The sequence below is a fragment of the Pollicipes pollicipes genome, unplaced genomic scaffold (genome assembly GCF_011947565.3).
Source record: "Pollicipes pollicipes isolate AB1234 unplaced genomic scaffold, Ppol_2.1 Scaffold_2543;HRSCAF=2982_pilon_pilon_pilon, whole genome shotgun sequence".
Lineage (NCBI taxonomy): Eukaryota > Metazoa > Arthropoda > Thecostraca > Pollicipedomorpha > Pollicipedidae > Pollicipes > Pollicipes pollicipes.
In genome coordinates, this window is record NW_023596133.1 from 374,634 (window position 1) to 401,359 (window position 26,726).

The 26,726-nt window shown below is 57.0% G+C and overlaps 1 protein-coding gene across 1 annotated transcript; it reads right to left on the bottom strand.

The window, feature by feature from the left end:
- Positions 1 to 433: 433 nt before the first annotated feature.
- LOC119097458 (protein strawberry notch homolog 1) lies at positions 434 to 26,441 on the bottom strand. Its single transcript, XM_037220492.1, has 30 exons — positions 26,376 to 26,441; positions 23,104 to 23,194; positions 22,478 to 22,807; positions 21,251 to 21,360; positions 20,714 to 20,737; positions 19,421 to 19,591; positions 19,078 to 19,140; positions 16,859 to 16,949; positions 16,021 to 16,230; positions 15,381 to 15,556; positions 14,735 to 14,899; positions 13,755 to 13,996; positions 13,171 to 13,324; positions 12,526 to 12,686; positions 11,891 to 12,010; positions 11,087 to 11,274; positions 10,191 to 10,328; positions 9,541 to 9,630; positions 7,908 to 8,161; positions 7,002 to 7,269; positions 6,433 to 6,545; positions 5,848 to 6,019; positions 5,314 to 5,413; positions 4,801 to 4,916; positions 4,229 to 4,416; positions 3,375 to 3,494; positions 2,647 to 2,848; positions 2,083 to 2,202; positions 1,270 to 1,358; positions 434 to 920 (listed from the first exon to the last, which is right to left on the bottom strand). Exons 1-30 carry the CDS (start codon positions 26,400 to 26,402, stop codon positions 915 to 917), a joined length of 4,299 nt encoding a protein of 1,432 aa, XP_037076387.1. The 5' UTR covers positions 26,403 to 26,441; the 3' UTR covers positions 434 to 914.
- Between the last annotated feature and the right edge of the window lie 285 nt (positions 26,442 to 26,726).

Genomic DNA, 26,726 nt, shown 5'->3' on the forward strand with positions numbered 1-26,726 from the left:
GCTGCGTAAACCTGACACAGGCGTTATCGCGCATTTGCATAGCTGTGTGATGCTTTCACAGGTAGACGTTAAATTCCCCTACATTGCTCTGCACTCCAGCTTCAAAAATGTGCAATGTCCCATTGCGTTCGCTAGTGTTTGACTTCGATGCTATAGCCGACTCGCACGCGTGAACTTTATTCACGACGCACGGGCCAGGCTGCGACAGCGCGAATAGCTACGAGAGCGAGCTTAGAAACGTCCGACCATCTCAATGTATTCACGTGGCTGCAGCGGCGTTCGATCGGCGCGGTGATGCACGCTGCCACCAAAAACTGACGCCGCATCCCGGACCTCACAGCTCGCCTCTGAATAGTTCGCCAATGATCAGTGTCGGCGCAACACCAGCCGCGAAGCGCCGCTACACGCCGCAAGCGGAGGAAAACACGCGCCGTACCTGACGTCGAAACAACATTTTATTACAAAACCGTGGTCGTGCGCGTCAGAGGGGACGCTCTGGGATAGACGGACCGCCCGTGGGACACACTACACTGTAACAGCACGTAAATGCAACGGAATCAAAACGGTCCGGCGCGGCCAACCCCACTCTCGCGGCGCGCCGGCAATCGCGCCCGAAAACCAAGCAGCTTAAATAGGTACAAAGAAGTATCACTACCTAGTTAAATAGCCTGCCAGGAGAGCGCCGGCACCAGGCGCGCGGCGGCCGCGCGGCGCCGCCGCCACGCTCGAGAACAATGAACAGCTGCGTCCGTGGCGCCGGCCGGGGAGCGCGGCGGAGAGCGGCGGGCGGTACACGAGCGCGCCGGCCGCGCGATGCTTGATGAGAGGACAGCGCTGACTAGGTGACGCCGGGACCGCGGGTAAGATGCCGGCCAGCCGGCCGGTCGGGCCGACTCCCGGCCGGCTCGGGGCCATTAGTCCTGCCGGAAGGCGGCCGGGCTGCGTTAGCGGCGGCCACGCGGGACCGGGAACGGGGGGCGTGTCAACTGTCAACACACCTCGCTTCCGCAGGGGGCGGGTAGCCATTGGAGGCTACCTGGGGTAACCAGGCCCATGTGGCTGCACTCAGAGGTAAGGCAGTTCAGCGATTCGATACCTTAACGTGGCTGTTGCCAGACTCTTCCAGCTCTCCAAAACCCAGGAGCAATGGATCGCAACTTGGCTCCGATCTATGCGATCTGAACAACCTCCATTATTTCCCTTCATTTCGCAGCAGAGCCGATTCGCCTCAGTCGCGTCCACCGTCTCCCGCCTGCCTTCAGTTTTTACCTTGTCTAGATTCTCTACGAAGTGTGAGTCGGCGGCCTCCTCCAGCATCTCTACCAGACTTGGTACCACGTGATTCGGCACCACGATGCCTGCGGCGGCCGACACGGAAAGGTCAGGTCAGCCTCTCGGCCGGCGCCGGAAGGTCAGCAGAGCCGGGCAGGGTAAACGGGAGCCCCGAGTACCCGACCGGCGCCGGGTGGTCAGCAGAGCCGGGCAGGGTACACGGGAGCCCCGAGTACTCGACCGACGCCGGGCGGTCAGCAGAATCGGGCAGGGTAAACAGGAGCCCCGAGTAGCCGACCGGCGCCGGGTGGTCAGCAGAGCCGGACAGCCGACACAGAAGCCCCGAGTACCCGACCGGCGCCGGGTGGTCAGCAGAGCCGGGCAGCCGACACAGAAGCTCCGAGTGCCCGACCGGCGCCGGGTGGTCAGCAGAGCCGGGCAGCCGACACAGAAGCTCCGAGTGCCCGACCGGCGCACGCAGGCCATGACATCAGAAGGCTCGTGAGTCGGGAAGACCCATAATGAAACACGAGGGTCACGAAAGCCCGGCACGAACCGCCTACGCCACGAACCAACTCACTGCCATGTTGCACGCGAAATGAACGGCCCCAAACAGCGGACTATCTCGAGCCAACTGCGGCAAAAACTGCTATCTTGCCCACCACACTGCTATCGCTCATCGGAAACACGGATTAAAGCCTATCACGCGTCACGAAACTACCCTAAACTGGGCGGCACTCCACACCTCCCGCCGCCAGCGTCACACCCCGCGGCGACCGAGCGCGGGCGGCGCCACCGGCCGGCACTCACCCACAATCTTCAGCTGGTCGGAGCAACGCACCCTGATGACCTGCATCTTCTGCTGCGCCTGGCTCACGTTGGCCGACGACAGCACGCCCTCCACGCGCGTCCATACGTGCAGCACCGACCCTGGCGGACAGGGGCGCGCGGCCGGTCCACACACGGCGCAGATGGGCGGCACGCGGCGCCTAGTGAGCTCGCCGAAGCATGCGCCTTTCGGCGGCGCTGTCGTGGGCTGCACACGCCGCCTGAGCGATCGCGATGTGCGTTACGTGACGGTGCAGGGCTAAGCTAGCACCCACCACGGTCGGAAGCATCACAGCCTGAGCAACCCGCTGATGACCACCACACCATCTGTTTCAGTGACACGAAACCGCGAAATCCATCCACAGTTAGGCGAACCTCAAAGCCTGCGCCCACTCTTGAATGCGCAGCCACTTAGCCTGCTAACCCCGCCCGAGAGCAGGAGACAGACCACGTCCGTAGGCCGCCGCATGCGGTCGGGGCGAGACGAGCCGGGCCAGGCCAACCGACCGAGCCCCGAGGCCGGCCCCGCCGGCGGCCGCCACTCACCTGAGAGCACGTGGTAGGTGCGCGCGCGCCGGCCCACGTCACAGTCGACGCCCACGCCGCGTCGCTTGCACACGCCGCGCCAGTACGCGTGCGAGCAGGTGGTGACCGAGGCGTCGTACTGCTCTTGCCAGTGGCGCTCCGCCTCGTCCGGCTGCACGCGCTTGTACTTCTTCTTGATCTCGGCCAGCGTCTCCATACGGATCTGGCGGAAGTCGGACGCTGGTGAGGCGCGGACGCGGGGGAGCGTCGCTCGCCTGGTACGACACAGCTGACATGCGCGCCACTGGTTCCGAAACACGAGTCTGACTCCGTCTCCCGGGTCCAAGGGAACGGGCAGCACTACTTCCCTGACTGACTGCACTTCTTGCGTGAGGCGCACGCTCGAAGCTAGCCGCCCGCCCCAGTCACCACCGGCTGGCTCCTATGCAGCCTTCCACACACCGCACGCCTGCAGCCCACCGCACACCTGCAGCCTGCAGCCCACCGTACACCTGCAGCCTTCCGCATACCGCACACCTGCAGCCTTCCGCATACCGCACACCTGCAGCCTTCCGCATACCGCACACCTGCAGCCCTCCGCATACCGCACACCTGCAGCCTTCCGCATACCGCACACCTGCAGCCTTCCGCATACCGCACACCTGCAGCCTTCCGCATACCGCACACCTGCAACCTTCTGCACACCGTACACCTGTAGCCTTTCGCACCCTACGACACACGGGCCTGACCTGCACGCCAGTGTTCGGTCGACAGACGGTGAACAGCTGCTCGTCCTTCTTCAGCTGCTTCAGCTTGCTGCCCGGGTCGGCCAGGACGGCCAGCATCGCCGTCAGCTTGCCGTTCCGAATCTGAAACCGAGCTCAACCTGCTGCCAGCTGCACCGGAAAGGGCTCCCCTGAGGGGGAGGCGTGATCACACGCGCACGCACAGCAACAAGCGCGGACGCGGGACCGGATGGCGGAGGCCACGTGACGCTGCCCTGCGGGAGAGCGAAACACGAATATTTGCCGCTTTTGACTTAGTCTTCGGGAAGTTACTTAACGCTCCGACTTATCCAGACCGTCCATCCCCGATTTCACGCTGGAATCGATTTCGTAGTGAAGCAAAGTGGGAAGCGACCGAAGTCACGTACCGCTCCGGTTTGAAGCGAGCAGGCGACCATGGCATCATGCACAGCTTGGCACATAGCCAGCAAAGCCACTTTTTTCTCAAGAGATGGCACCACAAGGCAGGCTCAAAGAATCAAGTAGATGCCGGTCCGCGCCGAGCAATACTGGAGGAGAAACATCAAATGGAGGCAAGGTCGTTTGAACATTTTCTGATTGGCGTGGTTAGAACAATCCCAGTGCCCTTATTCTAGCAATGCCTTTCCGTCTCATAGTAATTATTTTCTGACATTACCAGAATGCAAGACACTCATTATAATCTGTCGCCAACATCATCACTTGCTTGGCATAACGATAATCTCACTCACGCACCTTTCAGTTTTGACCGGCTCCGATGAGATGTGCGCGGCCGTGCCCTCTCCCCTCCCCACCCCACCTGCCACCAGACACCCCGGTGCCTCAACAGCCGCACTCACCTGGTGAGACACGTAGAAGCCCTCGTCGCTGCCCTCCAGCTCGGCACACTTGTCCTGCGCCTCCTTCCAGCTGCAGCCACGCTCCACGTGCACTGTGTGTAGCTCAGTGCGGCCGGTGCCCGTGGCGTGCTTGTGCAGGTACACACGCAGCTTGGTGCGCCGCACCGAGCCCTCCTGCGAGCCGAGATCTGCCAGGCGCCGGCCGGCCGCCGTCACCGACGTGCACCGCGCGCCGGAATGGCGCAACGACCGATAACGAGACCGCTCAGCTGCTGGCGGTCATGTTGACGTGCCGGTCCAGTGAGGCCGCCAGAGATAGTGACAATGAGGCCAACAGAGATGGTGACAATGAGGCCAGCAGAAATGGTGACTGGTTAGCCCACAGTTCAAGCCAAAGGCATGGCGATGTTGACGTTTTGATCTGAGGTTATTCTTTTTGCAAGCCCACGTTCACATTTCCACAGCTGAACATTCCGAAGAACAAAAGGACCGGAACACAAGCATCTGAGGAGAACAGCAAACCCCAACATACTGCTGCCCCCCTGACTGCACTGCCGCCCCGCCCCACTGACCGAGAATGCCCATATCGTATCTGCCCGTCTTCTTGGCCTGTGCCACGATGGCGGAGAGGGTGTCGGTGAAGTACTTGAAGAGCCGGTTCTGCAGGTCCACCGGCATGCCCAGTATCCTGTGACAGCCACAGCGGCGGTCAGCGTCCCACTTAACAACACTAACGTGCTGAACAAGCTCTGGCACCGACCGGGAAGGGGGGGGAGGGGCAAAGCGAGCATACGATTGGCAGAACTGCACACAGCAATTCCGAGAACATTTAAACGAAGTTCAATGGGGCATGACGACTGCGGGCGAAAGTTCTAATCCGGCTTTTGTCATGCAGAGCAGGGCCTATCAAGCAATCACGAATGACAGAAACACAGCCGGCCACACACAGGGCAGTGCCTCCGAACACGACACGAACACGACCCGTGTGTCCTTGCGCATCACACCCAACAGCGATGTCACCGGCGCAACATGACACCGCTCACGACCCCCTGGGACCTCTTGAGCCGGCGCAGTCAGCGGCCTACCTGTTGAGGAACTTGCTCATGTTGTTGAAGTCCTTGTCCAGCATGTAGACGCGCTGTTCGTGGGCGATCAGACCGACTCCGACCAGCGCCCTTTTCACGTCTGCCCGGGGCACACGACAGGGTAACGTCGTCAGTGACCGTACACACGGGCACAGACGTTCCCGTAACATCCAGCATGCCATCAGTAAAATAGACCTAATTGTGCGGTCCGGGAGCTCGCTTCGGCGCAGAAATTGATAGCTCAAAACGAATAGGTCAGATTTAACTCCCATTCACCACGCACGTTAGTCGCAAAAAGTAGACTCGCCAGGCGCGGTCCGTCCACATGGTGGACCCGACCCGGAACGTCCAGACAGCTGACAGAGTCCAATGCGGTGACAAAATGCAGACTGCCCGTCCCAGCAATAGCCCAGCGCAGTGTGAAAGGGACCGAAACACCATCATATCTTGACCGTCAGGCGACAATCAGCTGGTCCAGTTTGTCGCCCCGCAGCGCTGCCTACTAATACGCGAGCCGACGCGGCGGCGGCGTACCGAGGAAGAAGTTCCCCTTGTAGTCGTCAGGTGGCGGCACGAGCGGCTGCTCGTAGCCCATGACCGTCTTCATGGTGGCCTCGAGCGCTGAGCGACCGTACTTGTTGTCTATGTTGAAGCGCGACAGGTCACGTGACTCGGTGGCGCGCCGGTCGCCGTGTGTTAGCGCACCCTGGCGGTGGAGGCGGCAGGTCACATGCCGGGTAACAGCATGACTCCAACATGACCACCGAGCAATGCCTACAAACAGACCGGGTACGTAGGAGGCTCCGCTAAAAAACGTCCCTTCGCCCATTGCTGCTTGCAGACCGCTTCTGTCGATCACCTCGATTCATGGCATCAAGTAGATGCCATGCACAGAAGCAACCGACAGAAACGATCCGCAAGCAGCAATGGACACCGCTTGCTGAACGCCTGCGAGCTACTCGACCAGCGGCATCAAAGCCCTCCGATCCCGACGATCGTCGCCACCAACAGCAAGCAAGACGTACAACTCTGCTCGCCGGCACTCTCACGCGTGCCGCCTATTCGCTGCACCGGGCGGCGATCGCCTCGCACGCGCACGAGCGCTCCTCACGCTCTCACCAGACTCTCGAGCCGCTTGGCGACGATCGAGGCGAAGCGGCGCTCGCCGGCCAGCTCCGAGATGAGGAACACGTACTCGGGCGCGTTGACCTGGTTACTGCGGTGGGTCCGACCTGCAGGCGAGGCAGGCCGGGGCGCCGTCAGCCGCCAGCCGTGCTGACGCACAGACACCACGGGCTCGACGCTTCCACTGTGAGTGGTTACGGGGGTCGTCCGGCAAACGCATGTGTGTTTTGAAGCCTAAAATTAATTAAGATTAAGTGAAACCATACAGCGAGCACATCTACGAGCACGCCACACCCAGGTGGCTTGGATCTTTGTCCTTAGTTTTGAAATTCATGAGCCAATTGCGGGCCTAGCAAATACAGTTAAGTGGCGTGACACGAGACAGGTGAGTGAAGGTACACGGTATATATATATATATATATATATATATATATATATATATAATATACATATATATGTATTTTGCTTGAGTCCCCCTCAGTCCCTTCACTTCAGTGCCCACGCGTCCACTCCGTCCCGCCGCCGGCCCGCACCCACGCCACAGGCCAGAGGTCCCGACTCACCGAACTGCTGTATGGCCCGGTCGGCGCTCCACGGCAGCTCGAGCGTGATATGCACCCGGCGCCGCTGGTTCTTGACGCGCCGGTCACTCTGCAGCGAGATGCCCGACGAGGCGGCCTCCGAGATGATGGCGATGTCCTTCTCTCCGTCCATGAAGCGCCGCTTCTCCGTCAGATTGAGCGTCTCCAGCGGGATGTCCTGTTCCGAACGCGACTCGTACGCGATCTGGCCGTCGTCGTTCTGCACCACGCGCCCCTTCCGCCCGGTCATCTGGCGGCGACAGCAGCGTCAGGGGCAGCAGCGACATCAGGGACTGCAGCAGCGTTAAGGGATGCAGCAGCGTCAGGAGCTGCAGCAGCGTCAGGGGCTGCAGCAGCGTCAGGGGCGCCAGAGACGTCAGAGGCGTCCGGGGCTGCAGCAGCGTCAGGGGCGTCAGTGGGGATAACAGCACGTAATCGGCAGTCCGCTCGTCGACTGCGTGGCGTCACGAGGCGTTCACGATGGAGAGCAAACCCTTGGCGGTAGTAGCTACAAAAATAGCCACCCTACGCCCCCAACAAACACCCCTATCTGCTTTCAACACCCCCACAACTCGGACAATAATTTCGCTTATAGAATCTTTCACTTCACGTCGCCAGTCCCCGTCTCGTATCCTTACATATGTACACCCCAATATAATGCCCAGACTCGGCACGTCCACAAGGGCTACACACTGATAGGTATTTCCGTACTGCGGCATACCTCCACAGGCCAATGCCGAACCCCGCTCGTAACCACCCCCGCCCCGGCCCCAATCCTAGCCCCAGCCCCAGCCCCAGCCCCAGCCCCAGCCCCCGCCCCAGCCCCAGTCCTAGTCCTAGACCTAGTCCCAGTCCCAGTCCCAGTCCTAGTCCCAGCTCCAGCCCCACCTCAGCCACGTTCTCGGGGCCGCCCAGCTGGTCAATGAGCTCGTCCAGCGTGTTGGCCGGCAGCCGGTCGCCCAGCTTCTCCATCTTGCTCAGCAGCTCATCCTTCATGAGGCAGGCCATCTCGACGGCCGACCGGCTGGGCGGGTGATACTCGCCGTCGGCCGCCCGGTTGCCGACCGTCATGTAGGCGAACTTGTCCTTGGGCGGCGGCTTCTTCGGCTTGGCCGCCTTCCGCTTCCGACCGCCACCCCACTCTGCCGTGCAAATGGAAGTCAGACTGCGGGGTCTGAGGTCAGACTGCGGGGTCTGAGGTCAGACTGAGGGGACACAGGTCAGGCTGCAGGGTCTGAGGTCAGACTGTGGGGGCACAGGCCAGACTGCGGCGGCAGAGTACGTGGGACTGCGGGGTCACAGGTCAGACTGCGGTGGCAGAGTACGTGGAATTGCAAGGTCACAGGGAGGTCATACCACTGGACCATTGATAATCAGGAATGTCAGGGCGGGTCACTCCGTGATGTCTGAGCGAGGATGGACTTCAGGGTCATGGGGAGTATTCCCGTAGGGTCAGGTACGGTCAGGCTGCCAGACCAGGGACGGGTCAGGCAGCCGGATGGGATGAACCAGACTGCGCGGGGCCGAGAGTGGCCTGTCGAATCAGTGGGACATCAGACTGTAGTCAAGATCAGTAACGGCCTTGGTCGGTCGGACGTACCCCTCTGAGGTCAAGAAGAGGTCGGAGCGGCCCCGAGCCGGCCGCACACAATACTCAGCAGCATCCCAGGTCAGAGCTAAGGGACAGGAGGACCTCGGGCAGCCTGCCCCTGCAGTCAGTCCCTGGTCGGGAGGAAATGATTGAGACTTTCGGTATTCTGGGACGCTTTGACTTATCGTCATGCAGCGCTCTCGTGAGGAAGGGTCGAAGGTAAGCACGTGTCAGGGATGACCTGAGCACGTCAGCCGCCACCCTCACAGGGGTTCCGCCGCATATGGAGACCAGGGGAAGGACTATATTATGGGCCACCCACTGCGATGTGCATCGGGTAGGTTTAGTGGTGCAAACCCCCCAAATATGTGGGGGTTTGTTGACGCGGGCTCAATCATCCAATCCCAATGATTGAGTTTCAAATGATTTTGTAGGTTCACGACCGAGGACCACGAGAACAAACGCTGGAGACATTCTGAAAAACAGCAAACACGCCAAGCACACCACGTAAAACAGAAAGCTGCAGACACAGCCGGGCGCGCTGACGTTCTGCTGCAGACATCGGACCTTGCGCGGTAAAACCACAACACGAGCTGAATCAGTGGACGCAAGGTCCGTGTCTGACCTCAGATCGCAGGGGCGGTGCCCAAGCCTCCACCCCCCCCCCCCCCCCTCCACCCGACCGCAAAACCGCCAACCGCCACTCCTGCATCAGCCACACGGCCACTATTTACCTAGCACGCAAGACAGGCAAGATGGTTACGGCAGACGATGACCAGAGCAGTAACGGCACTGGATACGCACTCCACTGGTTCGTCGATTCATTCCAATCAGGCGCAACGGGGAGAGCCATGGCAGCATTGCCACAGCGGCACCAGAGGACGACGGAGTAAATCAGGGATTGCGTCGGATGCGGCTGCAACTGCTCACCTTCCTCGTCGTCGGTCATGTCTGCGGACTGGACGTCCGAGTCGCTGTCCTCGGCCTCCCCCTCCTCCTCGTCCTCGTCGTCCGACGAGCCTGAGGACGGGTCACAAGGGTCACGGGTCACATGGGCCGCGGGTCTGCGCTCGCTCTCAGCACCGCACGTCGAGCGGCGGGGTGAGGGCACAAAACCGCGTGCGGAGGTTCAACACAACGCCCCAAACCCGGGCGAAGTCACGGCCAACGCCCAAGGTACCCGCATTCCAACGGAGAGGTGGTGGGACGCGCTATAGACTAGCCAGAAACCCAGCACTGATTTCAAGTCGTGTGACTCGAACAGAAATTAGCTGTCTGGATACACCGGCAAAGGCAGTACGATAAACATCGCACCAAACCGCAGCAACGGTGGGAGAGCGAGGGCTGTCCGTGGTTTTCTGGCATTTCACCACGCCTCAGCTGCTCAGCAGCGCCCCATTCCGCCGCGAATGGGGCGCTGCGGCCGCCATCCGCGCCACCCGGCTGCTTACGAGGACCGAGCTGCTGTGTGCCATCCATCGTTCAACCACACAGACGCCAATACGCTTCAACAAATGGGGTCATCGATCCGCATGCCGCCCTGTAGTCATAGTCCAACGCGCCGAGCCGTATTGACTCACCGGACATTTTGTAGTCGGAGTCGGCGCCGCGTCCGCTGCCGTTGTTGCGCCGGCCGTTCCTGGAGACGTCCGAGTCGGACTCGGAGCCGCTCGACGCTCCCTTGTACCGCTTGATGGCCTTGCGGGCGGCCTGGCGCACTGTGGGGCGCGGCACGGCCGTCAAGGGTTCGGCACGGCACAGAACGTCAAGGGCTCGGCATGGCAGGTCTGTCAAGGGCACGACACGGCATCGCCGTCAACGGTACGGCACGGCACGTCCGTCAGGAGCACGGCACGGTACGCACGTCAGGAGTACAGCTCAGCACGCACGTCAGGAACACGGCGAGTCCGTCAGAAGGGGACGGGTCCACCAGAAGAGGGCGTGTCACGCAACTCGAGGCGTGTCGCAAACAAGGGCACGCGGCTACGCGGAGCGTACGACCGCGTCACGTGGCGTTGCCAATGCTGACAATACTTTGACACTTTGACGTTGGAGGACTTGTTCAAACCGGCTTTGTTTGGCACACCTGTGTGTTAACTGGCCACAATAAGACACAGCTGTTCTCACACAAAATTTTTGATCATGTGTCTTACAGGTGTCAAGGGTGATCATGAAGCTATCATGAAGTATCTGAAGGTGTCAAAAATTTGCGTGGTAGCTGAAACTTAAAGTGCACGTGAAACTCGATGCTTGCTGATTTCAACAGTGGGAATCAGAAGGCAGACCACATATCTCTTCAGGTAGAGTAACTTGTATAAACACTGAGCCATGGTAGTTTCATGAGACCATAGTCTCTTCAAGTGAGCCTTTTGACCATTAGCTCTGCAAAGTAACTCACGACAACGGGAAAGAAGTGAGCAAAACCCCCACCAACAAACCACGCTCGCTCGCCACCGCAGCGCCGCCGGCTCGTCACCTGGCTTGCGTTTCCCGGAGCTGCCGCCGCTGCTGCCGGCCGAGGGAGCGGCCGCCTCGCTCTTCATCTCGTCCAGGATCTGCTGGAACTCTGGCGACGGCTTGTCCGGCTTGAGGCCGAGCAGGCGGTTGATGCGGTCCCGGTCCGGCGCCGGGAAGTGCTTCTCAATCAGCGACTGGATCACACCCCTGCCGAGCGCACCGGGTCAGCGGTGGTGAGGTCACGAGGTCAGGCGCCGGGAAGTGCTTCTCAATCAGCGACTGGATCACACCCCTGCCGAGCGCACCGGGTCGGCGGTCGTGAGGTCACGAGGTCAGGGATCAGGCGGCAGAGCACACGGCCAGGAGATTCCCCACGTGGGAGCGTTGGAGGACTACGAAAGGCGGGGGTCGAGAGCCACAACCCCATGTAAGGGCATCGTGGGCCACAGGATCACCAGAACACGACAGGAACGCCACGTGACAGGCAAATATAGCGGTTTCCGGCAGCGCCAATCTCGAAATTGAAATCGCCAAGCCTTGAAATCTGCACAAATGACGCAAATAGAGGACACCAGTGCGTTCAAACAGCTCCAGGTATTGACTCGAGCACGAATCGACTACATGTTGCGAATCAGTTGCATGATCAGTGACGGAGTAGCTGCAAATCCATATCACAGAACTGGCCAGAACAGCTTTTCCTTTTAGTACGATATTACACGTGACTCCCACACCGTACATAGCGCACAGTAAGCTTAACAGGCCGGCCGCCTGGCGACTTCGCCTGACGACCTGCCCGGCCATCGTCACCGCTTGCGGCGCTCACTTGGCCGTGGAGACGAAGTCGGTGAGCTCGCCCTCGTCCCGCTCCAGCTGCTCGAGCGTGCGCGCCTCACCGGTCGACTGCATACCGATCACCACGCACTTGCCCATCTTGATCGCGTTGCTGTCAGGTCCCAAGCAGGTGTGAGCGGCGAGTGAGTGACGACACGCCAGACAACGGCAGCACCGGTGCCGGTGTGAGCGGCGAGTGTGACGACACGCCAGACAACGGCAACAACAGCCGTTCCAGGCGCGAGCGTCGCGTAGCCCGCCGCGGGCGCCGACAGGGACGAGCGGTTCACGGCGAGGGCCAGGGGTGGCACGCGGATGCAGGCGTCTGTTCGCGTGGGCGGCAATGACGAAAGAACCACATATGCATGTGGCGTGCATGATTTCGCAAGCGTTTGTCCCAGCGCAAGATTATGCGCATCGCCAACAGGTCGGGCTTGGATCTAAGGCATTGGGATGCACTTTCACAGAAACCTTCGCATGGTTGTGAAGCAATTTCGGACGCAACGGACGGTCCAGCTGATAACGTCACAACGTTGACACCAACCATAGCACGACTGTCAAAACTGGCCTGACCGCGACCCCGCTACTCTGACCGCGACACCATTGGCCTGCACCGACATCACTCACCTGGCCGTGTTGACGACGTGCTTGACCTTGGCGCCGATACAGAGGTACTTGAAGAAGCGCTGGTGGGCCGACCAGAACTGGCCCCACATCGACTTCTTGAGGGTCTTCTCGGCGTCGATCAGCTCAGCGGCGCGCTGGAACTTCTCGCGCGCCTCCACCCACTGCCGGCGCGGGGTGCCACGTCAGACGACAGGCCATCCCAGGAGTCAACGATGGGTGATGGAATTTACATCCACGCCCAGGACTTCTGTGGTACAAGTTAAACGAATCATGATTATCCATCAGTATGCTTGCTGAGTGCTAAAAGAAGAGTATCCATATCCAAAAAACTACATTTTCATATGCCTGCGCTTTTAACCAAAAAACTACCAACAAAACATGGTCCTGGGGGTGACATACTGCCTTGCTTCTGGCCGACCGTGTCCGGGACACCCCCCGTCACATCAGCCGCCTGCCACCAGGCCCAGACAGCGTCCGTGCCGCGGTGTACGGAGGCCTCGCCCGGATCGCCAGGTCCTGGGCGGCGACGCGGACGCACCGCCGCCAACGCCGCCATCAAACCGACGTGACAAAGAAGGTCACCGGCAGGCCCGCCGCCACCCACGGGCAGAGGGCGTCTCCCCGCGCCTGGCCCGCCCGACGTACCAGCTGCACCGACTCGTCGTACATCTTGGTGAACTCGGGCGTCAGCATCACTTCGTCGATGCGGAAGGAGGTGCCGTGGAAGCTGAGCTGGCGCGCCATGTACGAGCCGCGCAGCTTCATGTCCATGGCTACGATCTCCATGGCGCCCACGCCCCTGCCGGCCCGGCGGCGTCACGGTCAGGGGCACATTCGGAGTCGTGATCACATTCAGGGCCAGGGTGACATTGAGGGTCAGTGTCACATTCAGTGCCAGTGTCACATTCAGCGCCAGTGTCACATTCATTGTCAGTGTCACATTCAGTGTCAGTGTCACATTGTGTCAGTGTCACATTCAGTGTCAGTGTCACATTCAGCGTCAGTGTCACATCCACGGTCAGTGCCACATTCAGGGTCAGCGTCGCACTCAGGGTCAGTGTCACATTCGAGATCAGAGACGTCACCACCAAAGCCAGCGAGCGCCGCGCCGGGTCGAGGCGCGAAGCCCCGGAACTTCGCTACCCGCCTTGCAGGTCGATCGGGTCGTCTTGCAACACGTCACCTCGCGGCACGCCGTGATCTAGCCCAGCTCCACGCTCGTGACGTACCGCTTCTCCACGGCCGATATGAAGTCGCTGAAGGCGGCGAACGGCGTGCCTTCGCCCCAGATGCCGAGCCGCACCATGTACGCCATGTTCTTGGGCTCGGAGGCGCCCGTGGCCGAGGCGTAAACCACGCGCGCCTTCGGCAGCTGCTTCTGCAGCTCCAGCACCGTCAGGCCCGTCTTCGTCGGCTTGGACGAGCCGACCGGACACAGGTTCTTGGCGCGGTGGCACTCGTCGAACACGATCTGGTGCGGGCTCGGTCAAGGAAACGACGGTACGTGCGCTGCCGCCGACACCACGACGGCTGGGACGGCGGGTCGCGCCCGCGAATCCCGCCCACAAAGCCAGCAATCCTAGTGTGTGGGGTGCCGACAGTGTAGTGTAGTAGTAGTAGCAATTGGAGCTTTAAAGCGCTTCGGCTTTCGGCTTTTTCGGCCACATAACGCCCAACTGATGGCGTAGTGGTTAACGCGTCTACGTTAACCACCGTGCGTCTGTAATATCTGAGATACTGAGTTGGATTCCCCGCGGTGCCCGCCCTTCTTGCCAGAGTGAGAGGCAGGCGACGCCGTATAGCCTCAGCAGGCGAGTGCGTCGTAAAACCCCAAAGACCAATCCTGGCGTGTGCAGAATCGCGCTACCGAACCCGGTGCGAGGCGCAAGGGCAATGCTGGACATCAAAGTGAGCTCTGACGACAGGTTACCCTCACCCACAACTTCCTCTACAAACAACCCAATTAAGTTAGCTAGGCAAAGGGCAGTTCAAAAAATCAAAAAATCAAAACACCAAAACACCTCCACTCAAGGCACCACCAATGGTCACACACCAGACATGGTTCTCATGAAACAGCATGTCAAAACGCCGACCAGAAGCGAGAACGCTCCCACTTGCCAGCCGTAGTACACGGTGCTGTAATGCAGCGCCGTCAGCAAAAGGCACGGCTGTCCTCTGTCCCACGCGCACCCCGTGCCGGCAAGGATACGAGGCCGTCAAAGTCCTCCCCGCACCAGTTGAGCAGCTGCTTCAAGCGCGTCTTGTACTTGCCGCCGACTGTCGACGACTCGCCGATGAGGGAGGAGTAGGTGGAGTAGATGACGCCCTTCTTGATGTCGCCGTTCACCGGCGAGTTGATCTTTGCGTACTTCAGCTGAAACGGGTCTGCATTCAGTGGGGAAAATCTTGAAAGGGGGGGGGGGGGGGGATTCAGTGGGAGATAGGTCCGGAACCAGTGGGGATAAATCCGCTTCAGAGAGTTAAGAGGCCCACGAAGGACGCAGCTCGGGTACGTGAATAAGCGGCCAAGCAATTGCTGTTAGGCAGCCATCGTCGACCTAAAAAAACGGACACACACCCATTCACGTAACCAAATAGTCCAAACATCTAGGTAATGTACGAACCGCCGCAGGTTGCTTGTGAATTCACATCCTTGTAATTCCCTTATAACAGATTGGTGTGGTTGGTGTGTGGTTCCCGTTTCAACTTCGCACCTGGTTCTGAGCATCAGACTCAACAGCCAGCTCGTACGCCTCTGCCCCTCCCCCCCCCCCCCCCCCCAATGACCACCCCGCTCGAGCGAGACGGCCACGAGCGTGCTCGTGATTACGGCGACGGCCCCGCAGCCGACGCACCTTATTCAGCGAGTGCACGGAGATCCTGCCGGCGCCGATGTCCCCCAGATCACGCTCCGAGTCGTACTTGAGGTCGTTGGAGACCGACACCCATATGGCCTTCTTGCGGCCCTTCAGGTAGTTCTCGTAGATGAGGCCGGCGATGGTACGGCCCTTGCCCACGCCGGCGCCGTCACCTACGGCAAAGGGGAGGAGGGGGGTCAGTCGACCGCACGCGTCGCAGGGCCGCAGACAGGAGTCTGGCGCGCCGGTGTTCTCAGGACTGGCGGCGACGGCACAGCGATCGGCAAGACACCGTTACCACACACCCCACCGTGAAGTGCCGCGTGGCTTACGACGACCGTGCCAGATCTGCCAGACCTCGCGCTGGGTGAGCTTCTATCCCCTCGACTACTTGTCAGCGTTGTCCGATGAACCAGCACTCCAAAAACGGCAGCGGTAAGTCCGCGCACCACACCGTCGCCAGCTAAAAGCCACACAAAAGCGACTCATCATGTGCTAGCCCCACGGGCGGGCCAGGCAACCAACCCAGTGACACAGAACGAGGGCATCGACCACCGCGCAGTCCCAACCGCACTCAGCAGAGGCTGAGGATGCCCGGACGACACCGAACGACATCGGAACCAGCGGCGGCGCTCACCGATCAGGAAGCCGGCGCGGCAGCCATCCTTGAGGAACTGCGAGTGCTGCTGGCACGTGTAGGTGATGGCCTCCAGCTGCAGGGCGGACAGCTTGCCCTGGCTGATGACCTCCTCGGGGAAGGAGAGATCGTACCACACGTCCGTGGGCGCCACGCTGGCTAGCGACGCGGTCTCCACCACCGGGTCCGGGTGCTTGCGGCCCAGTTTCACTGGCGGAGGGCGGGACGCGATCAGGGGCGGGGCGCGGTCACGGGCGGGGTGCGGTTAGAGGCGGGGTGCGGTCAGGGGCGGGGTGCAGTCAGGGGCGGGGTGCGATCGGGGACGGAACGTGGTCAGGGAGGGAGCGCGGTCAGGGACGGGGCACATTAAGGGCGGAGCGCGATCAGAGGCGGGGCGAACGGTGCGCGACGGAGGGCCCGACGGGGCCAGACGCCGTGCACGGAGAGAGGGGGGGCCGAGGGAGCGGGGCCGCGAAGGATAGACCGGCTTCAACAACGTGAGTGTGTTTACTGCTGAGTTCATCGTTCAACAGGTAAATGTGAACACCACCACCCGTCGAAGGACAGGTGGTGGTGTTTGAATTCAAGCGCAAACGATGACGGATGAACCGTACGTGTCGGATATATTCGCAACTTAAGGCAGAAACAGTTAAAAGCGGCCGTGCGCGTCAGATGCATGCGCTTATATGTGTCTGCTGAGCTGTTTCAAGTAGTCGACACTTCACTTCAATACCGCAGAGCAGCTTTGATGGCATAAAAATAGCCAAGCAAGTGGCAAGGAGTGCTCGCGTTTCGACACAGGACAGCTGTGAACTATACTTGACTAAAGGTGGCTTACATTTGCTGGGCATGTAGTCGGCGTATGTCTCCGCCACACCCATGTCCTCGTCATCTTCCTCACCGGCCTCGTCCTCCTGTGGCATCCCCATCTGAGGACAACCAGTGAGACTGGCACCTACTGTCGCATAGGGCTCGCAGCGGGAGATGGACTTTACCGACATCATGATCATATCCTTGAGACATCTCCCAGGGTTTAAGAAAGCAAAAGCCGAAATAGCATGCATGCGCACCCACAACGACGACACGTACCAGATACAGTGAGGGGTCCTGTGTACTGCAGAAAAAACGATGAGTGGGAATGTTCCACCGAGAAACCACGCGGGACACCACGGAGAGAGATCTGACCAGGAAGCAGACTTTCGGGTGCGTTTCTTGACACTTGAAAACGCGAAAGTGAGACATCGGCGTATCACGAATGCAAGACTGACTGACTAACCCAGCATCAACGTATCAATCGACAGGTTCAGGTAGGCAAGGGCGCGCCAGCTGGCACAGCGACGAAGCGGGGCCTCACACCAGTCACAACGGCACAGCTGCGGGCAGCGTTAGGAACCGAGCAAACAGTTAGACATCCATCTGAACATCAAGCTGGAGGACGCCATGCCAGCATCAGACAGCCAAGCACTACAGCTATTCCACCGGCCTCCGTCGGCGCGAGCTCAAGCCACGGCCTGTTCCCGGACGGTCTCTGTCCACCGGAGCCCGCGGGCGGCAGTCGGACCCTCCGGGTGCGCACAGCTCGGGGCGGCTGCGGGGAAGTCACGGGGCGCAGCCGACGGCTGGCCCCTGCGGGCGCCGCCGCAGCTGACTGCGGCTGGTGCGCCGCGCTCTAGCCTGACCAGCCACGGTAGAGCGCCAACACCCCCTAACGCCACTGTCTGCCGGCACTTGACAGGGCAAGTAAGGAAATTGTCCTTTGTTGGATTCCTGGCCATAGTGGTATTGAGGGAAACGAACTGGCTGACGCTGCAGCGAAGCGAGCGGCGCTGGCACCGTGTACACGTGCGTTTCCACCTCCTGCACGGGGCTTTTACTCGGCCATTAGAACATATATTCACAAGTGGCGACGTAGTTTGGATACGATGCCAAACAACAAGCTCTATGCCATAAAACTTAAGCTGGAGCACTGGCACTTCTGCTTTCGCCGGTCTAGACGAGAAGAAATAACACTTGGTGTGCTGCGCATTGGCCACAACCATGCGACTCACGGGTACACCCTGTGTGGCAAAGAGAGACCCAAGTGTTCCAGTTGAGGCGCTCCCCTAACCGCACACCATGTGATGAGCTCGTGTCCGCATTGCGACGACGAGCGTGCGCGCTGCTTTTGGAAGGTGTGCTTCAACGTTGCGATGTCGCGACGTTACGGGCAAACACTGTGCTTTCCTGAGAGCTGCTGGTTTTTCAGCCATAGACAAACACGGTTCGATAGGATACACGTCGCTACGGGTGCCAAGTGGCCGTAGATGTCAGCGCGCCCCGAAAGCGGCGTTTCACCGGGCCCCAAAACCTCGATTATCATTACCTGACGGCATCTATTTGGCCGTCGAAATCCTAGTACATTTTTGGCGTGGATGCCGCTCGGGGCGGCCGTGCGCTGACCCGGCCGAGACGTGGTAATGTCAGGTTAGCTTAGGTGCAAACGTTAGTGGGGCGCTATTCCGATCGTCCGGATTGTCGAGTGACGCGGGTATTTGTAAGTACCGCTGTGGTTGCTGACACTGTTACACCGCGGTAGAAACTGGGACCGGTTGGCGCCCGCTGTGCTGAGATCGAAACGACACATCAAGCTGGCAAAGACGTCAAGAGCCAAACTAAAGCCGAAGCTGTGGCATCCGTGGCCGGTTAGGGGGGGGGGGGGCACCTCCACTCCCGTCCGTGATCGCTCAGTGACAGCCGGTGGCGGGGCGCCCTCCCCAGCCGCTCGTTGGCAACACACATTTGCGAGCGTGCAGCGACGTTAGTACCAACCTTAAGCAACATCAGCTCACAAACCATCTGCATAACCCGTCAAGCCTCGTACGTTTAGTCAACGACAGGCTAATGCCAAGCAGGCGAACAACAACCAAGCGGCGACATCGTGATGCACGAGAGGCAAACACGGCGACGGGTGAGGGCGCGACGTGCAGGGTCGATCTGGCCAACAGGGCGGGGTGAGCCGACGGGCGGCGGCGCCGCAGCGGCGCTCCGCCCGGGCGCGGCACACACCCCGACGCTTACCATCGGCGGACTGGCCCCCGGTGGGAACATTCCCGGGAAGCCGGCGGCCATTGGAGGAGGCATCTATAACGGCCAGACACCATAACCGTCAGCCGGGGCCGTCGGCCAAGCGGCGACACAGCTCGCGCGCCACCGGCGCACACGCCACAGCCCGCATCAGTCGGCGCCGATCCAGCACACCTACAACGCTCGCTACGCCGCAGGGCGCTAAGGCGCGGCCAGAGCACTCCCCACCGACTGGAAGCTAAGGTCGTCTGAGTTATGGCCCCGACGGCCCGCTGACTATCAGCGGCGCGGAACCGCACGCGGTCCCGGCCAGGCGCCTCAGCGTCGCCGCACGCACCTTGTAGTCGTTCATCCACATGTTGGGCGGCATCTTCTGGCTCATGCCCATCTGCTGGAGCAGCAACTGCTGGATCTGGCCCAGGCTCATGGGCGGCAGGCCCATCTGGGCCATCTGCGCGGCCATCGTTTGCACCAGCATCGGGTTCATCATGGCGGCGGCGCTCATCGCCTGAGGGCGGATACGGGAGACGGCATCACAGCGACGCGGGGCCAAGAGCGCCCGTGGGGAGGCGGGCGGACACGGGAGGCGGCGAACGGAAGTATCGCAAACTGAGCCTCAGCAAGTGATCGTACAGTACGGCTTATATGCCAACAACACAGTACAGCTCGTGTAGCCAACAAATTGGCCCAGTTCCAAACGTGTGCGGAGGGGGTATTCGGAGTCGTTTAAAAGTTAGCCAGCTTGACTGATCGAACGCGCCTGAATGCTTTACTCTCAAGCAGTGCACGGATCAAAGAAACAATGCATCCATGCATATTTTTGCTAAATCACCCTGAAATATGGGTGCAAGGGTCAAGGTCGAGTTTACAACAGTACTTTAACCAAATAAACAATAATTACCACCTAGCTCGTCGTATAACGGTTGTTTCTGCATTACTGAAGCGCTAAGTTGATAACGGAGACCGTGAAGGCTCATGCTTGAAAAGGAGTGTCTCAAATTTGTATGGGGCTTTGAACTAAAATAGCCATCTCATTCAAGAGAGAGAGAGAGAGAGATGGAGATTTATTCGGTACAGTTCACAGCCCTGACCTTCTTAAGAACTAAAACCCGCTAGTTTCTGAGCTACGCGTCAGCAAAGACGTGCAGACTGTCTCCGAGGCTATTTCAAGGTCACCCAAGCATCTATGCCGCCCAAAACGTCATTCAATTCTTGCCATTCCGTTAGCCATGCGGCAGTCATGGCCAATAGAAGTAACGTTGTCGAGTCGTTTATACCTGGCGTTCGTGAGTACGTTTCCCAAATGTGACGGCTGTCAATTGGCTTTTAACCACTGCTGTGCGAAGTACCATGTCGTAACCGAAAAAAATGACACATTGGGGAGCATCTTTACTAAACAGGAATTGTGTTGTATGCAGCAGTCTTTTCCACTTGAAAACATACCAATGGTTCTAAGTGAGCTTATTTCATCACATCTGATACTTGCTTCCATATCCTGACATGTGGAACATTCCCTTTAAACAAAACACAAAACCAGTGTGGGCGGTAGTGTAGCTAGCAATGGGCGGTAGATAAATATGTTAGTTCAAATGGGCTGTAACATGTCAATCACATCCACAGTTTAACTCACCAACAGTTGATCATCATATAGCTGCTTGAGGACAAATGCAGACATGCACAAGTTATATCATCAGCTACCTTTCACATAAAATTCAATGCCAATATTTTTCAAAGGTAAGGTCACCTACGAACATCAGCTTTTCTGCCATCACCCATTCACACCCTGGCTTCTCTGATGACTTGTCTCATTTCTAATATTACCGTAGATTCACAAAGGAAAGGAAACATTTCAGAAGTGCAATAAAGCACTGCACCAAGGGTCTTGCTCACTCCAACGCCACTATTAGAAAAGTGATGCCTCAGCTCACGAAAAAAGCAACACGCTACTGACAAAGCGGAGTGTCAGGGAAAAGCCCAACGAGAGCACGTCGGCGGCGCTAACTGCTAAGGTAAGTACGCCTATAAAACCGGACCACGCCGCAGCACCGCAACACACCACCACCACCACCAGCATCTCCTTCCATTCACATCTGCAGGCGGCGGGCGAGCCGTCCTCGCCCGGGCGGCGTCAGCAGGCGCGCCGGCGCCGGCCGCCGTCCCCACTCACCGAGTTCGGTTTGACGGCCACCTTCATACGCGGCCCAGAGGCGCCCGGCGGGGCCGGAGGCATGATCATGCCGCCGGGCGCCAGCCGGGACAGACTGCCCGACATCAGCGCTGGGGAACACGGAGGTCACACGGTCAGACTCAGAGACTGCCCGACATCAGCGCTGAGGAACGCGGAGAGGTCACACGGTCAGACTCACAGACTGCCCGACATCAGCGCTGGGGGACACGGAGAGGTCACGCGGTCAGACTCACAGACCGCCCGACATCCGCGCTGGGGAACGCGGAGAGGTCACGCGGTAAGACTCACAAACTGCCCGACATCAGCGCTGGAGAACACGGAGAGGTCACGCGGTCAGACTTGGCAGACTGCCCATGTCTCCCTGCAGAACACAGAGATCGCCTGAGCAGACTTAACAAACTATTTTGAAACAAACCACAGAAACCACAGCTGCAGAACACAGTCACAAGGTCAGACTGGGCAAGCTTCCCCACATCAGGGTTACAGAGCAGACATGATGAGGTCAGCCTCACAGACTACCTGACGTCACGGCAATTGAATGCAGACTTTACACAGCTAGAAACCCCAGGCTGCCTGGCACCAGAGCACCACAATAAAAGGGTGTCCTATTTCAAACAAAGTACTGAAATTGACAGAATTGCATCTGAGGGAGGCTGGTTTTACCAATTTTATCAGCTGCAATTCCGGGAAACTGTATTGTTGCGAAAGGTACTGCATGACTGTCAGTGCTATGACAATGCTCTGTGGGCCAGGATTTTATTTAGCAATTACAAAGAAAATGGTGGGGATGAGGCTGAAGTCACCCAGCCTGAGTGGCTGGATAGACATGCATCCCCTGCCAATTGCATTGCCACAGCAGCAGTGCATACTGCTCCAACTGCTGCACTGGTCATCCCTGTCACTCCCACCACTGCACCAGCAATCCTTCCCACTCCCACTAATGCCCCAGCAATCCGTCACTCCCAGCACTGCACCAGCAATTCCTCTCACTCCCACCACTGCACCAGCAATCCCTCCCACCCCCACTAACGCCCCAGCAATCCGTCACTCCCACCACTGCACCAGCAATCCCTCCCACTCCCACCACTGTGCCAGTAATCCCTGTCACTCCCACCACTGCACCAGCAATTTCTGACACCTACACAGCTGCACCCGCCAATGCCGCCCAGCGCATCGCCGCAGCAGCGCTGCGCCGCGCCCACTCACACTGCTGCAGCATGCCGGCCGGGTTGACGTGCGGCGGCTGCGGCTCCTCCGTCTTGATCACCTGGAAGCCGGCGTCGCTGCTCTGAGCGTCTGCCTTGGTCAGCAGGCCGCCCCGGATCAGACGGTCGATCTTCGACTGGCGCTGTGAGGAGCCCGGCTCGGGCTTGACGGTCAGGCTGGAGCTGGAGCTGGAGCTGGAGCCCGAGCCGGAGCCGCCCGCCACGCCGGACGAGTCCATGGCGGACGAGAGCAGGTCGGAGGGGAGGCCGGGTCGGCCGTTGGTGGCCGGGCCGGAGGAGTCGCTCACGTCTGTGATGTTTTTGCCACCACCTGGGGGTGAAAGCCACAGCCAGTGGTGAGAGGTGTCAGATGAGATAAGCTTCCCAGTCAAAGAAAGGGGCCTAAGCCAAGTACTGCTGACAGCCCAAATCCAAAAGGATGGACATGTCTGATGAGGCATCTGCAATGGCAATGATTACTGCATTGCTAGCCATGGTATAACAGTAAACGTAAGCACCACTCTGGTAAACATCCCAACCCATCCCCACAAACAACAGCATGAGTCATGCAGGTGATGCAGACTTTTCATTATGATCACTCACATGCACATATTGCAAAATACCCACCTGGCACTTCTGTTTCATCTGGATCCCAGTCAGAGTCCTCAGATGATACAGAGCCATCTGACTCCTCTTTGTACTTGGGCATCCCCTTTGCCTGCAAAGATAAAGCCAATACCATGTCACCCAGCACCTGTCACAAAGCTCAAGCCCTGGTTGGAGTGTACCAGCAGTGTCTTATAGATGACTGGGGCTTTGAGGCATGCAGGCTGTCCAAATCATCCATTACATATTGCCAACCAGTGATATGATGCAATATATACAACAAAAAATCACATCAATAGTCTGGACCATATATACTATATGTATGGCATTACGAGTGTGGCTAGCATGCATCAATGGAGTTTTACAGCACACAGAGATGCTGAGGCTTCATCATGTTGTCTCCCTCTAAACCCAGGCAAAAAGAACAGGCACAGCAGGCAATCAAGCCACATACCTCTGGTGTCCCAGATGCATAGCTGCCCGACCACTACACTTCTGATGCTCGACTAGTGCAGCTGAGCCAGCAATACTAGTAGTGCTGTTTCACAAAGCATGATCCACCAAGCATGTTCTGCCAAATTATGACTAGCTGTATTAGGTTCTGTGACGTAATTACTCCCAAGATCTAATCATCAGATCACAGAGGTTAGAAGGACAATATCATCCATTTTTCTCCCCAGGATGCACAAAATGGCCCCACTGCATGACAATGTCAGTGTTTATCACAAACATCTGAATCCTGAAAATAATTTTTCACTTTTTGGGTCTGCACTGATGGTACAGAATATCACATATTTGCTTATATACACCATATCATTGTTTATATATTTATTGTTTTCTCTTAAAAAAACAATAACCCTAAATACATAACTCCATGGTGTGCAATTGAGCATGTGCCACATTAAACAACATTTCTGCCATGATTGTCAACAAATACAAAAGAGCACTCATAATATTTGCATTGGAACACTGGAAAGCCAGCATGAGAAGCTGGTTTCTACCCAGTATCTTCCCTCAATGTTTCCACATTTACCAGGTTTGCCCCCTAAAACACCATAGGATTTAATGGCCTGCATGCAAGCATGCCAAAAATTGCTGCACAACTCTAAAACTCACCAAATGTTGTTGGCAACTGCAAAGTAATGTAATTGGGGGTTCCAGATGCCTAGCCTAACCTGGCAAAGCAGTGCCTGGTGACACAATATGCTAAGCTCATCAAAAACAAAGCTGGCTGGAATTGTCTTGTGGAGTTTAGCCTGGGGTCTCATAATGACATCAATGATCTAACCAAACAATCAAAACTTATGTTGGTATCAACATCAGTCAAACTGATTGCATGATACACTTGAGAAATTAGTTGAGATTAGCTAGCATTGTGTAGTGGTATTCCACAAAACCTGGGAATTTAATTTTCTCCCATGCATTTGAATATAAGCAATTGAATGACAATTGAATATAAACATTAAAAAATTTGAAATTCATATGTACACAATGTCATGTTCAAATAATATAGCTTATTCACTCAGATGCAATAATTGAATGATACAAGGTTACAGGCCTGCATATCACCATCTGCATTAACTATGAGAATGGTGCTGAACTTAACAAAGTAGTAAATGTGTGCACAATCTCTCCCTCATGTCTACTCTGCTATCAATAAGATCTCTTATTTGGAATAATCCAGAATACAGGTACTGCAAGTTATAGTGAAGCTTTTCACATGCTTCAGCCAAAATAAATGTCATACACAAATTCATGGAGCATAATGCTGTACAAAATAATAACCAGAATGCTTGCACTAGTAGCTAGCAAGGTTCCTGCTTCAACAAAGGATGACCAACAAACCAATCAAATTTAAGTTATTAAATGATGGCAAAAACTGATAATGCTTGAGCTTTCTTATACCATAATATCAATAATACAAGCTGAATTTCAAATACTACATAAAAGATGTACACATTTATTAAAACACCAGAATCACGGTCATCAGAAGCAAAACCAGAGCAAGTAGTTTGCTTTCCCAGACAACTGGAATATGCCTGCAATGTCTCATTACTTGGCACATCTAGGCCTCTAAACATGAGCAATGTGTGACAAATAATGTAACAACATGCAGCACCCAACATGCAGCATGCACCATGTAAAAATGTGACAACACATGCATCAATGTCCCATAGAACTGTTGAATAAGCAGCCAGATTTTCAAAAATCAAACAAAAAATAAAACAAAGTAAAGTCTCTAGAGTCTTGCAAAGTCTTAAGGAAAACACATCACTAAGCCTAGGTAAAATTAGGAAGTTATGATAAAGACATGGCAGGTCTGAGAGTTTCAAAGAAGCCTGCCATTTGTCCAGTGTGAGGTACTTCAGGTACCTGACCTGTTCTGTAACATTTTTTTTTATAAACCTGAAGGTCTTTCAAGGCAATGCATGATTAATCTGGCTATGTGGAATATATGCACAATTCATATCTTATATTTTACTCAAATGACATCATGAGCTATTGCTATGCATAGGCTAAAGCAGAAAACATGACCTGACCACACCAGTAATACACTTGAATGTAAACAAGAACTTTCATCCATGCAAGATTGCCAAAAATCATTAAATGGCATCTAAAATAACCACACTGACATGTGGCAGCCCAACTCCAGGCTAATCAATCTCAGTTAAGATTGCTCTTGGATAGTAAAAATACTGAGAAATACCTGAGGTGCAAAAAGAGCCTGCTGCTCTGGTGGTCAGGTGTCCAGCTCTCTACCCAAGTGAGCTGCAGTCTGAAGCTGAAGTCCAACCCATCATATGCCAGAACTTGTGACTTAATAAATCAAGCATCCTTAGCACCAAACAATGCATGCAACAGGGTGGCCTTGTCATATGCATATTGCTACTAAAAAATTGTCACATTCTCCACTCACACCCAACCCTGTTAAATCGACGCAAGGCTGTCTAGCACCGACGCGTGCTGGCAAATCCCCAATGCAACCCACACTGCGCCACAATCGTCTATCGTCCCCGATAAATCGACCAATGATGACATGCACCACGACGTCATGCTGAAATACCGGTTTCTCATAAACCTACGTCACCATAAATTTGATTTCAGCTGTCAAATCTAGTCACAGGTCATTTAAAGACGCCAATTACCGTCGGCATAGTCATCATGGTGCGCCACTCACCACGCTGCCCCGGTATCGAAATACTCAGATAGCACGGAAATCTCTGGAATGGCGTCCAGTCCATCGCGAACATTATCATTCATTCAACTGGCTCACGTCAACGAGCATTACTTACAGGGCGTTTCGATCTGGAAGAGGACATCGCCGCGAAGGACCGATGCGACACCCCACCGCTTTTTTCCTCCTCTCCGAACTGCGTTTCCCGCCATCTGGTGGCGCCATCTCCAAACATTGGCTGTACGGTACAGATACATTCAGGCGTTACTGGTGAGGAGAGCCCACCAGGGTAACTCGCGTAAACAGAAACATCGTCTCCTCCGTCAGTGGTAAAATTTCCACAGCCGTAGGTTGAAAAAATGTAACAGAACGTACATCGTTACTTGTACCGGCGCGTGCACAACCACATGCGCGATCGATATAAATTGAATTAATGCGCTCGAGGTGACCGGAAAAAGCGCTGTGGCCA

Excerpts from the sequence above, each read along its gene's own strand:
- LOC119097458 (XM_037220492.1), bottom strand. The coding sequence starts at position 26,402 with ATGTCCTCTTCCAGATCGAAACGCCCT. Across the intron at positions 13,325-13,754 it reads ATATCGGCCGTGGAGAAGCG|GGGCGTGGGCGCCATGGAGA; the intron begins GTACGTCACGAG and ends CCGGGCCGGCAG. Across the intron at positions 2,203-2,646 it reads CACCTACCACGTGCTCTCAG|GGTCGGTGCTGCACGTATGG; the intron begins GTGAGTGGCGGC and ends CCTGTCCGCCAG.